Consider the following 20,034-nt stretch of genomic DNA (forward strand, 5'->3'; position numbering starts at 1 on the left):
TTAACAAGATGTTCCTTTTACCCAGAAAGGTCAGCATAACCTGTAGAAGAATGATGTCACATTAGGTGGGATATTAGGCTGTCACCACTCCATAAAGCTCTCTCTGGACAAAGGGGCCGTGCCATTGTATTGGAAATTGGGCAGATTTGGACCACCAACACCAGCCTTTCCAGAGAGAGTTGTGCTGGGAGCTCAGTCAAAGGCCAGGCAACTACTGAGGGAAAACCAAAAAATTAAAACATGAAAATCTGGTTTCATTTTTCAATTAAGCAACTTCAGGAATATTTGTCTTTCTGTATCTTCAGGTTATTTGGCGTTACAGGAAACTGCGCTGCCTGCAGTAAGCTCATACCTGCTTTTGAGATGGTGATGAGAGCTAAGGACAATGTTTATCACCTGGACTGTTTTGCATGTCAACTTTGTAATCAGAGGTAAGAGAATATATTGATCTGTTCCGTAAACTAGGCATTTATTTGGCTTTATTATGGGCATACATTCAAGTGAAAAGGAAGAATCTACCAGTAGTGGAAGCCCAAAATTACGACCAGGATACTTTCCCTGGGACTGATGCTGAACATCTTTTATGACCTTGGCCAGAAAACTTTTTTTGTGCCTCGAATTCCACACCAATAAACAAGAATAATGTTGCTTCCTCTTGCTTCAAAAGGCTGTCTGTCAAGTTTAATTAATTAACATTTATAAAGGACTTTGAGATCCTTTGCTGTAGATGAGAGAGCTTTATCATTTGTCACTATTGCATTTATTTCATTTGAATTCTTCATTTTTGTCACATTTATTTCTTTTAAATTACATTATATCTATTCCTGTTGACACAACTGTAGTCAGTTGAATTTACAAGATGTTGTTCCCACCATTTTCTCTGTAGCAGCATTGGGCTTCCTACGCCCTGTTTTCACTTCCAGCTCTTGACTGTAGCTTATAGAAATCCCAAGGATCCAAGACATCTTGTTCTAAAGAGTTACGTATACAGTTGCAGAACAAATGATGAAATTATAAAAACAGCATTTTTTAGAAGCAGTTAAAGCCAACTCACTGTAACAGTGTTCTAAGTGATGGCCAACTGCTATTAGTGAAGTTGCTAGCAGCTTTCCCATTGACTTCTTTGAGGTCTAGGAAATGATGGTACCAATTATGACCACTCTTTAATGCACTCATTATGCTTTTTCAAGTATTACATAATCTGATTTAGAATTCTATAACAATCTTCTTATTTTATTTTATTTTATTTCAAGTGGGAAGAAAAATGAGATGTGCATTCCTAGAGAAGTAACAAAAAATCAGGAAGATAATAGTATAATACGACAAAGTTAGATGCAGCTCTAAATAAGCTTTGCTAACTCACCTTGTCCTACAGTGTGTTATTTTGTAACACTGTAGTCATTTAAAAATCAAACATCCCTAAAGAACTATAAAATGTACAGCTGCTAATAATTGTAACATAGTACAATTACACTCTTTAAAAAAAGCCAAATTGACCTTTTTCTTCGTGTTGCATGGGAAATTAAAATACCAGGCAAGTAATAACCACTGCTTAAACTATATAATAACGCAAAGTAATTATAGGTTCTAATGCTGTTTAAAGTTCTATATCAATTTTGCCTTGCCACAAAACTAAAAGACTGTATTCCAAGTAAGGCAGGCAAAGCCTCCCAGTAGTACCCACTCAAGACTGACACATATGACTAGGTTTAGTTTCTTAAACCCTTCACATCCCTGTTGCTGCAAACCGCTATTCTGGTATCATTATTAAAGTGCCTAATATATTTCTGTTGTTCGCTTCATTTATTACATGCCATAATGGGGCCGCATATCTTTAGTGTTGGTTATGCACAATTAGCACTTAGTTATTGTCTTGTCACTTCAGCCTATACAAGACAAACTTCTTTAATGTAAGAAGTCAGCTAATCTTCATCAGTCAAGCAAAGCAGACAGTGTTTGGTACCCTGAGTACAAAAGATTTTCATTATAGTTAGCACTCTCGGATCTGAGGAGGTGAACTTACTTTTTCTTTCCACGAAAAAGCAAAGCTGTCATGATTATTTTTAATATCCCTCCTTTACCAAAACAAGTGTGAACTAATGCACAACTTCACTTCGCAGCTCATATGCGTCACACTGTGCCCTAACACCACTTACGCCCACTGGAGAAGTGCTGTAAGGTGTTTCTGAAGTGGAGCATGCCAGGGACATTTAATAATTCCTAGCCATGTCATCCCTGAGCCTTCAATCTCCTCTCTTATTTTTTATTTTGCATGTAATCTGGGCAAGTGGTTGACAAAATAGTCTTAAGAGAGCCTTAGAGTGGGAACAAAAGAACTGATTTACCTGAAATACAATCAAATTCACCTACTCAAAGGCTCCAGAACTTTCAAAGAGTTTCAGAAATTCACAAAAGTAGCTCTAATCCTGATTATAATGCAATAGCTCTCAAGGACCCTAATAAAACATATTGCCTTTAGGGTACCTTTTTTCCCTCACAATTTGGTCCTAGTGTCCTAGTGGCACTCTGAGGAATTAAGTTTTTTCTTTTTTTTGTATAACAAATCTTATTTCATGGATGCTCCATCTTAGCTCTTCTGTGGTTCCTACAGAAAAGCATTCCACTGACTACACCCTCTCATTAATAAATGGCTTTAAATCTTTTGTTTTTCATTACTTGCATAATAAAAATAGAAACTGTCAGTGCTAGGCACTGGCCCGTCACCACTAATTTTTACATATATATTTCTGCTATGAAACATCTTTCTTTTTTTTTTCTAATTGAACAATCTTGTCAGTCAACATGCCATTAATAATTTCTCTTGTGCTTCTCAGCAATCTTTTTTCTTCCTCTAGTTAAGACAGGGGAATCAAACCAAACAGCAGATTTCAGGTGAGGATAGGCTTATAAGATAGCAGTTTTGTTCCATGATGCACCTTGTGTGCAAAATAATCTTGAGTTGACTGCCTGGATCTGCTCTTCACTTTCATTCTGGTTGCTATTCATAGCATGATGTACATTGAAGAGAAATATTTTTATTTACAAGCATATCAGCAATATCAAAAAATCACCAACAGAACTAGGAAGTCTCACCAGCTATTGCCAGATGTACATGTTTAACCTTATTTCTCATCTTTATATTCTAATGCTAATTGAGTATTCTTTATACTGATACAAATATAGGTGGGTTTTTTTTTTGTTTTGTTTTGTTTTCTTTCTTAGAAAGATTTGGTGCTTTTCTGCACACCTTCACTATTTGTTTTGCTATTCGTGAGTATCTCACTCAAGTTTCAGTGTGGATGGTAGTTAGACCCTCATTTTCAAGGGACTCTGGGCCATAAACTCCCTCTCTGAACTAAGCCTTAATGTACCTGTCCCTCTTTATTGGTCTCTGGAAGGCTAGATTCAGAGTAAGAAGAAAACATTGTCTCACATAATGCACTCTGGAAACATCCTGTTGCCGAACTATAAGGGATCTCCTGAGCCACTGAATCCTGTCTTCTGCTATCCAATAGACACTGTGGCATGTTTTCCATTTCATAAAGCTACTCAGTTCTAGCATCTAATTGCTCTGTCCAGACAGTTTTTGACATTTTCTCCATTTTTTCTTGCTACTTATGTTTAAAGCAGTAGAGATTTTGTTCTGCTCCCAGCCTAAAGGTTTTAGCATCCCCTTTATCTTTCTTGTCTCTGTCCAGTTTACTCCTAATTTGAACTTCCATCTCCTAAATATTTGCAGAGCTTAGTGACAGTCATCTTAATGGTGTGAATGCTCCCCTTTTTGCTCTGTAACCGTATTTATCCTCTCCACAGAAGCACTTCCCATCATTTTGGCAGTAGTCCCCATACAGTTGATTTCCGCAGAAAAGAAAAGAAAGAATGAAAAAAAGATGGGAACCACTGGAAAAATAAACTTGTAAACAGACACTGCCTTTCACACTTTGTCAACTTGCATGTGTGTGACTAGCAAAATGGAATGGAAAATCTTGCAAGTGGGCTCAGCTGCATCTTTGCTTGACACTTCTGACTGCAGCAATGATCTCAGCCTGCCTTCGGCTTTCCCACCTTGCAGAGTTTCTACGTCCTTCCTTTCAATTTCTGTGGCTGCTTTAGCAGCTTGTTTCATACTGCTGCCATAATTTTTGTCTGCCTCTGAAGTCAACTTGGGGTATGGTTTAAAACTCCCATCTGCTATCACCGAGGGGCATTTAAATCAACTGCTCTCCTCTTCTATCTGAAACAACCTTTATTTTAATGGGCACTGGGCTGAAAATGGTTACATGCTCATTCAAATCACTGTCCTGATGTAGCTGTAGACACTTATTTCTGGTATCAAATGTAAAATGCCCACACAGTGCTGCCTTTGTTCTCTGTCAAGGCTGGGGTAAATGTGATGCTAGGGACGTGCTTATTTAAATGCTAACGTTAGATTTTTGTTCATGACTTCATCTTACACTGTAAATAGAACTGCTCAGTTCTATGCATTATCCTATATATACTGAATATATCTAGTGCATCTTACTGGTAAAAATATACAAATCCAGCCACAGCTTACACTTTCCAGCCTTTGATAATAAATGGACTCTTAGACAGAATCCTAAAATTAGTAAACTATAGGTGCAGACTAATGAGCTGAGTGATATACAGAAATGGTTTAGTTATCTTAATGGTACGTACAGATAACATTGAGTTATATTGGAAACTCAGATTAGCTTTTAAAAAACAGGAAAGAGGACGAACAGAAGACAAGTTACATCCCTGAGTGTAAAAAGCAGAGTGGAAGGATGTGGGTGGAGTAAGTCTGGGCCGAGGAAAAACAAATAAATGTTTCCAGATTTTACTTCTGTCTACCACAAAGATGCAGCATTACCGAGGAGCACTTCACACGCAGCCATCTTTGTTCACAGCAGTATTTCTCTCACTTTCTTAAGAAGTCTTCGGTACCGTGACATGCACACCGTACATCAGAAAAGATGACAGACAGTAGCGAGATCTCCTTAAATGTCTTTTCTGAACAATGGAATAGCTATTTCTCAAAATTGAAGTTTTATACTATTTGTGGTTAGTCTAGGCACACCTTCCCCCTCCAAACAAGGTGATAACAGAGGTCATTTTGTAATTCAAATGGCCCTCCTTTTGCCATTGTAAAATATGACAGGAGTTCTAGAATGTAGCTTAATTATAATGATCGTTCTACTAATGTCACAGTCATGTCAAAAGTAGTATTATCAGTGTATGGGGGTAAGAACAATCTGGCATGTTAATGCAGCCTATTGTGTATTTTTCCCGTTCATCCTGCATGCCTATTAGATAAATGGGGTGAGGGTTTTAGGAAAGGCTGAAGACTACCATCTGCCTGCTGGAAGAGTAATAGTCTTGCCTCATTATATACTCCTAACCCAGTTGCATCTCAATATGCTCCTTGACTCTGTTTGATGTATGTGCCCAAATTGTGACCTGATTTACATCCCAGGTCAGTTCTATGACAAAAACATTTACCAGAGGTGGAAGGCTAGGCTTGAATTTACCCTTCCACTTTAAACCTGATCCAGGTTTAAATCCCGGCCTGTGCAACACCGATCTGAAGGAGTTACAAGATTTAGATCTAATTTCAGAAGAAGCTAAATCTGCTTTTCAGAGTGAGATACGGTTGAAAGTGTGGAACATGTTGGACAGAATTTGTTCTATTTTGTCTGTATCCTTCCCTTGTCACATCGTACTCTGGAGCTAGTGTGCCGCGTTTAGATCTTTTTCACCTGGTTCTTACCTCTTCATCACTTAATGAATGCATAATTCATACATTTAGTACGCAGGGCTGCACACAAGTCTCATCATGGTCTTGGTCAGTGTGCTTTGGTCACTGAGTTCACACAGTATGGAATCGGGTGCAGAATTTAGACTACAAGTATGACAAGAAGCAGGTTTCCCCCCAGACACAGAGGCTGTCCTCTCAGTGTGCAAACCCAGCCCCAGATAAACCCAAGAGCATCTTCCCATGCAGACAGATCCTCACCCAACAGGCTATCACACAGCCCAGCCTGTCTAGGCAAGCCACAGGCAGCCTCTCTGCAAGACAGCTGCACACTTGGAAGGTAAATGATTTGTGGAACTGTGTGTGTTTAAAGCCACTCATGCATAGAGCTGTCAAATGCCATGTAGACATAGGTAGAGCATTTCTGGCTCGACATATTAACATAGCAAAAGCAAAACACATTGACACTTTTTATTGGGAAAGGCATTCTGACTCCCTGATATAGATAGGGTACTTTAGTTCAAACTGTGGTTGAGAAACAAAATCCTTCAGCCAGGATTCTGATGCGAGTGATACAGTAAGAAGCTGTCCGTGAAAGTACTGCCTTGCAAGTGAATTTCATTTTAGCAGTGTATTTTTCCATTGATTAAATATTTTAAACAAATTATCCTCATAAGCTTTATATTGTGCTGGATCACAAAGGAGCACGCAGCTGAACAACCTCTGTTTAAAGTGTGTCTTTTCCAGGAGGGGGCAGAGGTGCCTTTGCCTCTTGTCCAGTGAGCTCCTGATGTGCTAGGCACTGCTATGTGGGCATCTCAGCCCCATCAGTAGTTCTTGGGGTAATTGCAGTGGATTCACTGATTTGCCACAATACCTTATTTCCTCTGCTTCACACTCATCTGTATGTTCATTTAAGAGAAATTAAGATTGACTTTTTAAATTTAATCTTTATTTTTATGTGACTTCTTTGAAAAAAAAAAAACATGTTCAAGTATTAGCACTAGTTAAGACTCATATCTAATCAAAGAAAATGCAGAGAAGGATTTCTGTCTGGAATGCTTTTCGTGGACAAGAACACATAAGATGGAAACTAGAAAAACCTCGCAAAGAACTTGTTTGCTTCAAGGATTTCACCACATATGCTCAAAATACTTTTCAGTTGTTGGCAGTCCAGTGTACCAGGATTGGAGTGGGAAGGACAGCAGGAATCTGTGAATTCTGTAAAACTGTCTTGACCATAAATAACTTAAAGATTTGGGGATCATTCCACAATCTCGATTTTCAATCATCATCAGCAGCAGGCAGTAATCCTAGAGAAAAAAAAGTCCACAAATAAACAAACCAATTTTCCTTTAAGAGCAGAGCTAATTCTTTTCAATCCACTTTTTTATTACACTATTTTCCCTCTATCTATTTAGCTAGCATAAGGATAAATTTCCAAAGCTACCCAGTTGGAAAATAAATGGGTTCACTGTTTGTCTAGCATTCCAATCTTCACAAATGTAAATCAGTCCAACTGCTACTCATTTAAACCTCCAACTTCACAAAACATTAAAGGACTGCTTTCAATACACAATTTAATCTGTGACAATTCACCAAGATTTCTGCTTGAACATCATTAGGAATTGACTATCTGATAAAGAGAGACCACTATCAGAGGTCACGGAGGTCAACCTGTGTAATTTACGTAGTTTTACTGGGTCAACTACAGCAGGCACAGCTATGTGAAGGTTAAATTGTTACAATTAAATACATATACAGCTATTCCCATAGCTACTCTGTTGTTAAATCTACCGTAAACAACGCAAGCATTTATATCTGACCCTAATTGTGTCCAAGATGTCACCATTTGAAAATTATACAAAAAAGGACATTATAATCTGTTACACATTAAACAATACTTTCTGTAGAGAGAGCCATAATTAGCTGGTAGAAACTGGTTTCATTTATTCACATCAGTGTTAAGGGGTTCATTTAGGTTACTTTCTTTCATTTTAATTGGAATAATGTGAACAGTGCCTCCCCATATATTTTATAGCTGGAGAGTTCACGATAAACAAAAGAATGTAGACCTGCCAAGGCAGTCACTAGGGAAACTGTTTTTCTATACATTGGCCCTATTCACTTGTTCCCTAAGCATCTTCAAGAACACCAGTTTTGCTGGGGGGAAGGGTTGAGGGGTTGTTGGTGAAGAGCCTCCTCACGCTCAAGTGTGCTGCTTAGCTGGGAAATACCACTTTGCTCCAAGTTTGAAGCCAGACAGCCAGCAGTGCTAACGTTATGTGATTTTCCTACCCATCAGAGAAAATCAAATGAAATAATTCATAGCATTTTGTAGCGATCGGATCGTTCTGATGCACATAATAGCGTAAAAAGCTATGTATACTGATACCACGAGAGAGAAAATAGTTAGCTGACTGACTAAATTTATAATCAATTGCTACAGGAGAGAGGAAAAATAAAAAAGGTTTCTCTGCATACCTGCGTATGTGTCTCTAGTTTGCATCATAATATGTAGGAAGCTGTTTTTATACCAGAAAAGGTTCTCAGAAACACTGGTTTAAATCAATTCCAGTAAAATATTCAACTGGAATACAAAGCAAGAAATCCTTATTGCTGTGTCTGTTCAACATAAATATAATGCATCTCAGATGGGCATTCTGCTGTATATGATCACTCTGTTTTCCTTCTGATTTGTGTGGAAGCAGTATATTTACTTTCACTCAACTCAGTAGCCTTAGCTATTTATTCTGTTTTATCTGCCTGCTCGTGACCTGATCCAAGACTCCCACAGTCTTCGGTGGACTTTGAATGAAGCCTTCGGCTGGGGAAGCGAAAGCACTCACACTCACCACACTTCTTGGAAGTGTGGAATCGATTCTGATACCAGGGCAATTCCTCTGCTGGGCTTTCGCAGACGCCCGCGGTCTGTCTGTCTGTCTGTGCTGCAGCAGAGGGCGGAGGCGTGAGCCTGTGGTGGTGGGTACAACAAAACCATCAGCACTTGTAGCGCATTCCTGATGTGTATGGCCGTGTCGTATCATTCACTCTCAAAGCTACCTTTATTTTTGCTTTTATTGTAATTTCAGATTTTGCGTTGGAGACAAATTTTTCCTGAAGAACAACATGATTCTGTGCCAGACAGACTATGAGGAGGGTTTGATGAAAGAGGGTTATGCACCCCAGGTTCGCTGATCTGATGCCGCGTCGTTAAGAATACAAAGCACTACGTTCTTTTATCTTTTTTGCTCAACATGTATATAAGAAATGACACAAGAACCTACTGAATAGCGTAGATATAGGGAGACAGGAGGGTTGCGTGAAATAAAAGGCGGACTGCATCTGTATGTAGTGAAAATTGCTCCAGTTCAGAGTTGAATGTTAATTAAAAAGGTACTGTACATACAACTGGATTCTTTTGCTTGCTATTGGGGTTTTTGGTTTGTTTGTTCAGGGTTTTTTTTTTTCGTTTCTTTTTGTGTCACTTGGCATGAGATGTTTATTTTGGACTATTGTATATAATGTATTGTAATATTTGAAGCACAAATGTAATACAGTTTTATTGTGTTACCATTTGTGTTCCTGTTTGCTTCTTTGTATTGTTGCATTTAGTACAATCAGTGTCTAAACTTACTGTATATTTATGCTTTCTGTATCTATCAGCTATTTTAAATGAGCTGTATCTTTCTAGTAAAAGGAATTAAAGAGCAAATCCCAACCATTATGCTACACGTAGAGCTTAAGAATACTGTTTACATTAAAACTATTTAGAAAGCTAATAACTCTAGCAGCACCTGCTGCTATTGATGCTATGGTTAAGGGTCTATCAGCACTTCTGTTATAAGCCTCTATTTTTCAGGGGTTAAGCATCTGCTGTTTAATTGCAAAGATTTTCCTCAAAGAGCACTTTTATTTTACTACAAAATTTTGAAAAGGAAATCTGGCTGGTTTGGGATATATTATGAAAGGTACAAAAGTTAATGATTTTGGGTGCTGCTTTTGTGCCCCTCAGGCATTCAAAATGCCTGGATTTGGTTTTTAATTTTGCTGTAAATTAAGTCCTAACGCAAGCCAGTGCCTCTGGGTATCTTATTTTATATATCTATAAATATATATATATGTTATTTTTCTGAGCACATTTAATTTGAGGGCAGGGAGAAAAGGGAGAGTACTTTGTTTATGTACATTTCAAAGTTTTCTTAAAATTCGATGGGATTCCACTTTCTTTCCTCTCCCTTTTTTTATTTTATTATTTTTCTTTTTTAAAGTCAGGGTCTAACCCTGAAGTTTTCTGGGTCTGCGTCCTCAGCAGAGCCTGGAAAAGACTTAAATTAGAAGGCACTGTAAGCATCCCCCTCCAAGGGTCCCTTTGCATCAAGGAAGGGACTGTGAGCTGGCATTAGGAGAGTGGCTGCTCGCTGGGACCCGCCTCAGTGCATGCTGAAAGTACTTTAAATGCTGATGTAGATGGGACAAAACTTTGAAGTACCAGTACGGAAACTAAGAGCTACCACATTCAACCGCACAAGTACTTTGCTGTCACTGAGAACATCCCACAGGTTTGTCCCATCAATACTGGCAATTAAAATCCTTTTGACTGAGGGAAAGTCACTGCTGACAGCTACTGTCGCCAGTTGGCCCGTTTTCTAGGAGAGGTGGACCTGTGTTTTCAAAGCCATGAAGCTATTGCATCAGCAGGATGTCCTTAAGTGCTCATACCCCTGACAGAGCTTACAGGTGTTTGGCATTGGAAAGCAAGATGAATGTTCAAAAAGCTGTTACACGCCTATTTAATTCCTTTCTCTTTGCCACTGTAATCTAGCTCACCAGGAAACAACCTGTATTTAAAAAAAAAAAAAAAAAACACAAAAAAAAAGAAAAAAAAAAAAAGAAACACCCTATATCCTGTGTTGCTATAAAGCCGAGCTCTTGTTTTTGTTTAGCCCGAGAACCCTCAACTCTGCTGAAGTTCACTGCTGTCCTTCCCAGCTCTCCCTGTCATGTTGGGCAGTTTCAACTGTTTTTTTCTGGGGATGGGGAAAGAAGTCCTGTAATGCAGTGGGCTAACTCCTTTAGTGTGTGGTTTTGAGTACGCTGCACGGTGGATTGAGTTAGAAATGGATATTTAGTTCTAATGACTATTGTTACTGTGTGGCTTTGTTTCTGGCTGTGAACCCTTTTAAAAATAAGCATGATTCACGTAACTTGGCTTTACCCATACTGGACCAGCAAGAAATGAAAAGGCTCATCAGGGTTTTCTTGCTAATTGGAAAAAATAGTTCCAGAAAGCTTTTTAAATGAAATTTAGCCCTACTTTGAGAACTCTCTTCCTCCCCAACCACGAGTACACGTGTTCCACTCCCATCCAATCTCTTAATATCTTTGAGACACCAATGCAGCAGAGGTACTATAAGGTTCTTCCAGGTAACCTTCAAGTGCAATAAACATCTCATCCTCTCCATGAAGGTGAGGATGTCCACAAGGGGAAAAATATTATCTTATTTTGATTCTGATTTCAGTTTTCTCCTCAAGCCACTGTTGTTTCTTCTTGAAACAGAAGCCAGAAAGAGTTAATTTGAGCTTTCCACTGGTAGATTAGACTTGACAGAAATCCCTGTTTCAGAAATAGAGCTGGGAAATAGAAAATAAAGGACCTTGGTTCTGTCTTTGACTTGCTATAAGCTTGGGCAAGTCTCTCAACTTCTGTGTGCCTCAGTTGCCCCCATCTGCCAAGTGGGGCTAAATACATATACTGCTTTTGTAAAGCAGTTCAGCTCTACAGAAAATCAAGAGCTATGCATGTAAATGTTACTAGTAGCATTAGTACATTCTGGGAAAGCAGAGCATTCGTATGTGCAGTAAGTAACCATGGATCTGAGGTAGAAGAGCACCAAAACCATCTAATCTGCAAGAGGTTTGCAGGGGATGAAGGTAAATACATACTAGCAAAGCTGTAAATTCTGTAGCTCTTGACCACAAAGTACAACTGCTCAGCTCTGTGTGGGGTAAATGAAGAGAGTGTAATGGGAAAATAGCAGCTCATTGCTACATGCAGTGTTACTCATATGTACGTCTGCATTTTGTGATATGTTGTTCAATATGGAGAAGAGAATGGTGGTCCTGCCACAGAGGAAAAAAAAATTAGTCTCAGAGTTCTATCAGTCCGAGTTGATAAAAAACATAGATATGCATGTTTAAAGTGCTGCAGTGTGATCATATGGCATTGCTCTGAGCATTCTGATCTTCTGTATCTTAATCACTTACATATCTAGAATTAGTATGCAGAGATATAATATAAATGTAGATATGAGGTAGGTCAAAGATCGATTACACTTTTCCTGTACTTCAAACTTATATCTTGCCTGGCTGTTAAAATAATAGCTGGGAGTTGATATATTTAATGGAAACATTTACAACACCACAGTATAATATTATAAGACAGTATTAAAAGAGACTATCTGCCAGGACGCCTTATTGATCTTTTTGATTGAAGCCCAGACCACTCCTATGGGTTTTTTCTTAGGTTTCCTTCTCCATCACTGTGTGTGTCAACATGCTTCATTGGTATATAGTAAAACATACCGCTACTGACCACTGTTCAGTGTATGCTTATTTGCCAGACAAGATTGTTTCCACTTGCATCTCCTGTCTTTAGGGTATTTTAACTCTATCTCTACAGATCTCTATGTTTGGCCAGTCCAATGACAACAACAACAAAAAAAAAGCCAACACTATTATTCTTGAGCTGCTGCTTTTTTTTTTAAGCCACGTGGATAATTACTGAACCTTGATTTTCAACTGTAGAAAGCTCCTCTGCCAACCACAACATGCTGTGTCTTATTGTGCCACAACTAGCAATGAATCAAGATGGCCTGGATTCTGCAGGAGCTGTGACCAGGGCTAAGAGTCGATCTGTTTCTTAACTGTATTTTTATTTTGCTTAACTTTTTTTTTTAATCATATTTTTGTGCCTCTTCCTGCCACCTCCCTACTTCCCCCCCCAAAAAATGCTCAAATTTATGCTCGTGTAATGTAAATAAAGAAAATTCATCCTCCACCCCCTCAAGTGTTCCTAATTGCCTACATTTAAAATGACTTGAGGAAAATAGATTGAAAAGTGGTCAGTGAGAAGGGAGAGTGTGGGGAAAAGAAACAAACAAACAGGGACTCTGGTAGGATTTAGCCTGTATAAAGTACTTTAAAGGCTTTTTTCTACATAATATACAGCAGCTTCTTATAATTTTCTCAGCAGTAGGTAGTTTACAGTCATCTGTACCTAGAACAAATCTTGTCAAAAATGAAGGTCTGTAGTGATTGCTGGGTATAATTTTATACATTTAGCTGATTCTTCTGAAAGCTTCCACTGTGCTGCTGTTGTCAGACTAAATTATCAATTTAGCCATTTGTTGTTTAATGAATAAAAAACTCCTATGGCATTGGAGATGTTGTGGTTTCAATAAAGCAAACGCTTTAACAACTCAAGCTACAGAAAGCAAAGTGTGTACTGTATATAAGAACAGTGTTTGTATTCTTTTAAATACCACCTTAGATAAAAAAAGCCAATTACATATTCACTTAATACATTTCTCCTACTTCAGTCCAATGATGCAGACCAAACCTGTTTACTGTTCACTTCAGTACCCTGCAAAAGGAAACCAAAATACAATATGTGCAAGGTAATAGGCCATTAGCACAAACATGCTCCCAGTAAAAATCTTTTGTGTAGGCACCCTTTCTAGAAGCTGCCAATTGTGGGTGATAGAAGTATTAAAAAGAAAGTGATTTTAATACTATTTAAGGCATTAAAAGCTGCAGAGTATCTGTTTAAAGCCTTAAAGTAACGGTTGCATGTATCTAATACCTTTTAAAATGCCCTTCTGCTGATTTATATTCATCCTGAACCTGCTAATAATGAGTATACATAAGCAAATACCATCTTCCACCTATTCAGCGTGTCATTGGTATGAAAGCCCCAGAAAATATCTCACGTAATCAGCGTGTTCAGAGAGTTATCTAGCACAAATTACTCATTAACTCAATAGCACATAATAAAAAAGAACATCAATTAATTAATGAGTCACCCTCAGATCACTTTGATTACAACACAGCTCTGTTGAAACAGCAGTTATAAATGGAGCTGCCTCTCTTTATTCATTGTTTGCAATTGGCCCATTATTTTGCGGAGACCAGTGTCATATTTAACACATGCCTGCAGGTAATTGTGTGATTAGTTTCATAAATGGATATGCAGAGGGAGAACATGGAGCAGTCACTCTGCAGGCGAGTGGAAGGAGCAGGAAGGCAGAGTGCTTCCTGGGAGCTGTGGTGCCAGCAGGTCTCCATGGCACAGAGCAGGCTCGCCTCCTGGCCTCAAGCTGCAAGCCATAGGTCAGAACTTAGAGCTGATGAGACCAGCCCTTACTTTAAGGTAAAGATCACAAAGTCCTGCACTCATGCCTCTGAATTGGGCCTCCCAACACACCATGTTGTATCACCAGCGTTTTGTGAACGAGAGCACAGAAGCATGGAGGTTCAGTGGGCTTCTCAGCACCAAACACACAGTCTGTGTTCCTCGACCCCCACCATTAGCAGGACTTGTTAGGTCTCTCACATCACCACCTGATCATGAGCCTTTCCAGGTCTCCGCCTGGAGCAACGCACGCGTACTCCTTCTTGATGCTCAGGGATGGATCAAAGAGAGAGGGAAGAACAAACCTCCAAAGTTTATTTCTGGTTAATTGTGTTCGGTGAAAATGGGTTGGGGAGGAGACTCAGGAGAGATGACTTTTTTTGTTTTTAATTAATTTAAGAAAAAAAGCTCATCACTTAGAAGTTTTTTTTTTATGGGAAAGATTAATAAAAGAACATAAAGTCACCACCTAAAGTTCCTAAACTATCTTGGTTAAATGCCATTCCAATAAGCTTATAGTGTAATTATAACAGTTCCCTTAGGTAAGTAAGAAACATCTGTTAGTAACACATAGCAGGTGTTAGCAATTACACATACTGATTTTTTTAAAGTGTTTTTAATTAAAAAGAATTCTGTTTTCTGAAAAGGAAAGCACAGTAAGTCCAAACAAGCTTTTGTTTGTGTGGCTCAAGATCATGTAATATGCAAAACGATAAAGGTAAAATCAACTTAAATTAGTAAAGGTTTGCACATTTGACTCCAGATTATTGCAATCAAAATGAAATTGGGATTCACTGTATTATTGTAAAGCACATAACATTAGTATTCTGAGCAGATTCTCATCTCATGTATGAAATCCATATAGTTCATGTAACCACTGAATACATCTTAAGTGGAGCATTTGAAGCTAGTAAGATTGCTACTGTTGAGCAAAACATTATAGGTGTTGTAAGAAAGCAGCAAATTGTAAGGATTTCTACATAATAGTTTCTTCAGATTCCCTTTTGTCCCACTACAGGGAAACTGCTTCTAGATCACATTAGAGCAAAATCAAACTAAGTTGTCAAATTACCTTGAAAAACTAGCCAAGAGCAATTTATGCTTAACAATGCGTTGTGCTGCCCCATTGAGAAATAACTAGGAAGGGCCACCTTGGAAGGCCAACTATTTGGAGGTGTTTCTAATACAAATTAAAAGATAATGAGATGACAAGTTAGTGCCCCTGTCCTGCCACCATCTCTCCCTATAGTTGCCAAGATGATGGTATCAGGCATATCAGGATTTAAATCTCGCCGTAAACACTTTTCCTCTCACATAAACTACCTATGCAAACTATTTGGCAACAAGAGCGGGAAGCACAATCATTAATACAAGCACTAAATCTGCTGTTGTGACCAGCTGGGATCCAGGCAGTGTGTATTTGTCATTTTACAAGTGTTGTTTTTCTCAAAAGTGCCTCTACATTTCAATGCAGGAAAGTAGTCTTTCTACCTACGGCCTACAGCGGTGCATATGGCATTATTTTTCTTCATGTTCTTCACAGTAGTTTGGTTTCTATGAGGAAACACACACATAGAACAATGGATATGAAAAACCCTATCAGTAGATTTATCAAAGAAAAAAATGCATGTATATTTACTCAATCTTCTTTAAAATAATATATTTTTCAACATTTTTCTGCTGATGATAAACTTCATTTATATCCTGTGTTATCTGTGATTATTATTAGGCATCTTTATCATTTATTCAACATCCATAACATTTATTTGAGCTTTTCTTGATATCAAGGTCATTAAACCTGCTGTCAGCTGCATCCAACCAAGACACTGCTGTTATAGTTACAGCTTTCTGGATGAACAGAATGAGAAAAGGATTATGGTCCTTTTAACTTCTACATAAGTAAGAACTTTAAGGTACTTCAAAATGCTTACTTGATAGTTTATTAACATTTTATGATTTCAGTAATATCCAGGTATCCGAACCAGATGTCTTACGGTTAGCCAAACACGAGAGCTGTGAGCAACAACAATAATAGTTTATGAAAGCATTTTTATACTTCCTGTTGAAGCAGAACATTTTAACAAACATTGTACAGTAGCCTTTTGACAGTAAGTACATATTCATTAAAAAAAAAAAAGGAAAAAAAGAGAAGATAAAGCAAGGTGGGATGGTGTTAATAAATGCTGAACTAACAAATGCCTTCAATTTAGTATGGCAACCTCACATTTGGTCCTACAGTCTCACAGTCATTGTGTAAAAGATAAAGTAGCATCAGTGCTACTCAATCCTGCTTCTCACCAAGGGAGGCACATAACAGCACTGAAGCCAAGCACTTGATGGTTAGACAGTATGGCACTGGTAGCAGAAACCTGGGTCCCCGTGTGGATTTTGTTCTCTATATCTTTCACACCAAGGCAACAGAGTCCAAATGTTAAAACAGTCCTCTTTGTGTCCTGCCTACTGCCAGCTTGGACCTCCTGGTATACATCTTTCCATCTTACTGAACTCCTTCTAACATAGGAGTTATTTATTTTAGTACTGTGTTCTTACAGTGTAATGAGCTATTGACATTTTCAACAGCATGTAAATCCCTTCAAGCAATCCACGCATTTCTGATGAGCATCCCACATATCCATACACCTTTCCTTCTTTAATTGAGAGTACCTGGTCTTGGAGTCTGAAAGTCATCTGGAAGCAACTCTGCATAACTGAAGTCATACTATAGGATCATCATGCTGGCATTTACTGGAAAAGTGAAGCAACACAGAACTATCATAAAATTTCAGGGCTGCAGTCACCCTTGTCTCATCATGTAGCATTGTAATAGGAAGTTTATAGAGAGGTTGGATTTTTAAGGACAGGCTGGGTATCAATTTGTTCCAAAGTTTTTATTGTGCTAATGAACTGTAACAGCTCTAATCTATTTTTAGATGGTGGCATTTCAAGTCTTTCTGCTCCTCAGTTCAAAATCCATAATGTGGAGATAATATACCACTTTTCTACCTCACAGGATCTGTGAGGGTAGTAATTGTGGGATTTTGCAACACAGCCAGCTAAGCATATAAAATACCTAAACAAGAGGACTGCAGTGTACGTACAAACTCTGGCTTAGGAATTCTCCAAAACACTAATTGCTGGAGACTCAAGTACTGGGAAAAGGATAGTTCCTTTTTTTCCTTATCAGAGTTCCAAACCACCTTTTAATAGTCCCTGTGAAAGACAGATGCTTGGCTAGATGAGAACTTTGGCCTGACCTGGAATGGCCATCTTACATTATATTCTTCCCTGAGGTGCTACAAGGACTAATGTGGTGCAAAAGAACGAGAGGCAAGGAAAACAATTACAATCCATACAATTTATTTTCACGTTCACGATTATTCTTTTACAAAGTGGATGCCAATTATCCCTTCCTGCTTCTCAAACCAGTATTAATTGGTTGATTACACAAAGCAGAGGCAGATGAGATGTGAACTGAAAGATCTGAAAGGGAGAGCTAATAAGATCCTTGAGGCTAAACTCACAGAAGAAGAAAATGCTGCATCTGACGTATAAAGAGATGATTCCTTCAGACCTCCTAATGCTGTCTTTTCTTACCCTCCCAAGGCAAAGATAAAACCAAGCAGATCTGCAAGTGTATGAGCTCTCACGACATCCTTAGTGGGTTCTCTCTACTCAACCTGCAATGCACAGGGAGCACTGTGAAGAAGTGTATTTTGGCTCTGTCAGAGAACACAACAGCAGCCACTACAGTGAGTATTTCTGCTTCAGCTGCTCTCTTGCCCAGCTGTGCCTTTCACCAGCAGACCAGTCAGTTCTGTTAGCATGGTACTGCCCAACACATAGCAGAATAGGTTGCTTCTATGGGTGATGTGATCTCCCTGAAAGCACAAAAGCCAATGTAAAATCCACACCTTATCCACACCTCATTCTTTTGCCAGCTCCAAACTGATGCTCCAAAATTTGATGTTTACTTCTTCTTTTGTTGTTGTTCACAATTAGTTAATTTATTCATTGGGAGATAGAGATAGAACAAAAATCTATTACAGATGCTTGCTTTGGACATGCCACTGATCATACACAAGGCCCGTATAAATCAGATTCATCTTCACTAAAATCAAAAAGAGTGCTGCTGCTGACAGCAGCAGAGATATGATTTTACCTCTGGGAAGAATAATGGATGGCAGAAGGCAGCCCTCTGCCATCCTACATCAATTGCACGCCACAGCCCCGGCTTAGCTTTCTGGCTGGTCCAAGCATGCAGCGTGCTGCAGAAGGGCTCAGAAAAACTCAACTGGAAGCTAGCTCAAGCCTCAGAGAACTAACCTCCCCTCAGCCAAAATTTGAATGTAGATTTTTGGAGCTGAAAACTCACTGTGATAAGTTATCATGGCTGCTTATCTTTCTTGAAGACATTGAAAAATAGTCTTCCTTGAGGCTTGCTTCTCTTCTCTACGCACATCTCTCCCCCTCCAATTAGACTTCAGTCCATTAGGTATTACTAATCCACACACATCTGTGAACTGCAGCATGGTCTATTTCTACAAGCAGCAAAGCAGCCCAGCAAGAACTCACATACAAAGATTGAGCACAATCAGATAAAAATAGGAAATCTGACTTTTAGTAGTCTTAGAGCCTCTCATGCTTTAAACAAGCAAGTCAGTGAAAATAAGCACTTCCAAAACGAAGCTGTCAGACTTTGCTGAAGCATTTCTAGATGTTTCTGTCCCTAGCAATCCCCCCTGCCTTTGTCCCACAGTCCTCTACCCCCAGGACAACACAGGCAGCCCATTAGTTTAAGACATCAGCAAAAGGATGTGTACAGTAAGGCACTGTAGTCAGAATAGGGCTGCAGAGGTGTAGGCACCTTGTTCGCCCCACATGTGCCCTCAGGAGCAGTTTTGGCTCCGTCAGCCCATGCAGAAACATTGCCACCACGGCACGTTAAGATTCGATTTACAAGAATTAAAAAATGCTAGGAAACATGGGTTTGTTAGTGGTGCACTCCGTGGCTTGTAATTATTCTGTTTTTGACCTCTGGATATTCATTCAGACCTATTTTCTCAAAAAAGGAGTTGTGTACCTCTGAGTCCTTCCACCTTTTATCACCCTTCCTGGTGCCTGGTCCCAGCCAACCCACCAGCATGCAACTGAAATGCTTAGGCAATGCCTGCAGCTGTTTTGAATGCAAAGGCACAGAAATGATCAGCACTATCAAACTTTTTATTTTAATATAAGCTAGACAAGCCCCAGGCATATTTGCACCTGCAACTGGTTACCCTATCCGTTGCTATGCCCCATAGATCTGCTTGTTTCAATTGACCCTCAGGCAGTAACCCTCCAAACATACCCAAATTGTTCCCTGCTTTGTGCTAACTCATTCTCAAATCACAGATTTAAGGTCCTAATTTTCACATTTAAAAACTCAGACTGTGCAGTCTAGTCTTGTTTCTGGACAAAACAATCAGTCTTGTGTTGAACAAATTACCTAAGCTAAATGAGATTGGGATTTACATATGCAGAAGACCTATGCTACACAAGGTTTTCTCAGCGCCTAGTCAGGATAGTTCAGGTAGAAGGCAAAGAGTAAGGAGGAAAGGTTAGGGAGGAATCATCATCTGAGGGGTGAATGAGTTTTCCCAAAATCATGTCAGTCAATATCCATGAAAGGCAAACTCTTCAGAATCCTCTTCTGTGGGAAGTGCTCTTTCCAGGGTTAGATTGTCCAGAATTGTCCTTAAGTATATGGGACTATCCCAGTTCCTTTGTTGTTAGCAAAATAACTTCCCCAAAAATAGAATAATGTGCAAGAAAACATTTTCAAAGAAAAACATAGAATCGTAGAATCACAGAATCCTTAGAGTTGAAAGAG

General features: G+C 38.9%; 1 protein-coding gene across 5 annotated transcripts in view; it reads left to right on the top strand.

The window, feature by feature from the left end:
- Positions 1 to 10,649, top strand: part of LMO3 (LIM domain only 3) — a 58,298-nt gene extending 47,649 nt beyond the window's left edge. For all 5 annotated transcript variants that reach the window (XM_065742531.1, XM_065742530.1, XM_065742532.1 and 2 more), the window contains 2 exons: positions 306 to 431; positions 8,845 to 10,649. In XM_065742531.1, coding sequence (XP_065598603.1) covers positions 306 to 431; positions 8,845 to 8,950 — 232 coding nt within the window. In that variant the 3' untranslated portion in view covers positions 8,951 to 10,649. The remainder of the gene's footprint in view (positions 1 to 305; positions 432 to 8,844) is intronic.
- Positions 10,650 to 20,034: the final 9,385 nt, after the last annotated feature.

This window comes from Cyrtonyx montezumae, unplaced genomic scaffold, assembly GCF_038088225.1.
Source record: "Cyrtonyx montezumae isolate F1298 unplaced genomic scaffold, pur_monq_1.0 scaffold_3, whole genome shotgun sequence".
NCBI classification, from domain to species: domain Eukaryota; kingdom Metazoa; phylum Chordata; class Aves; order Galliformes; family Odontophoridae; genus Cyrtonyx; species Cyrtonyx montezumae.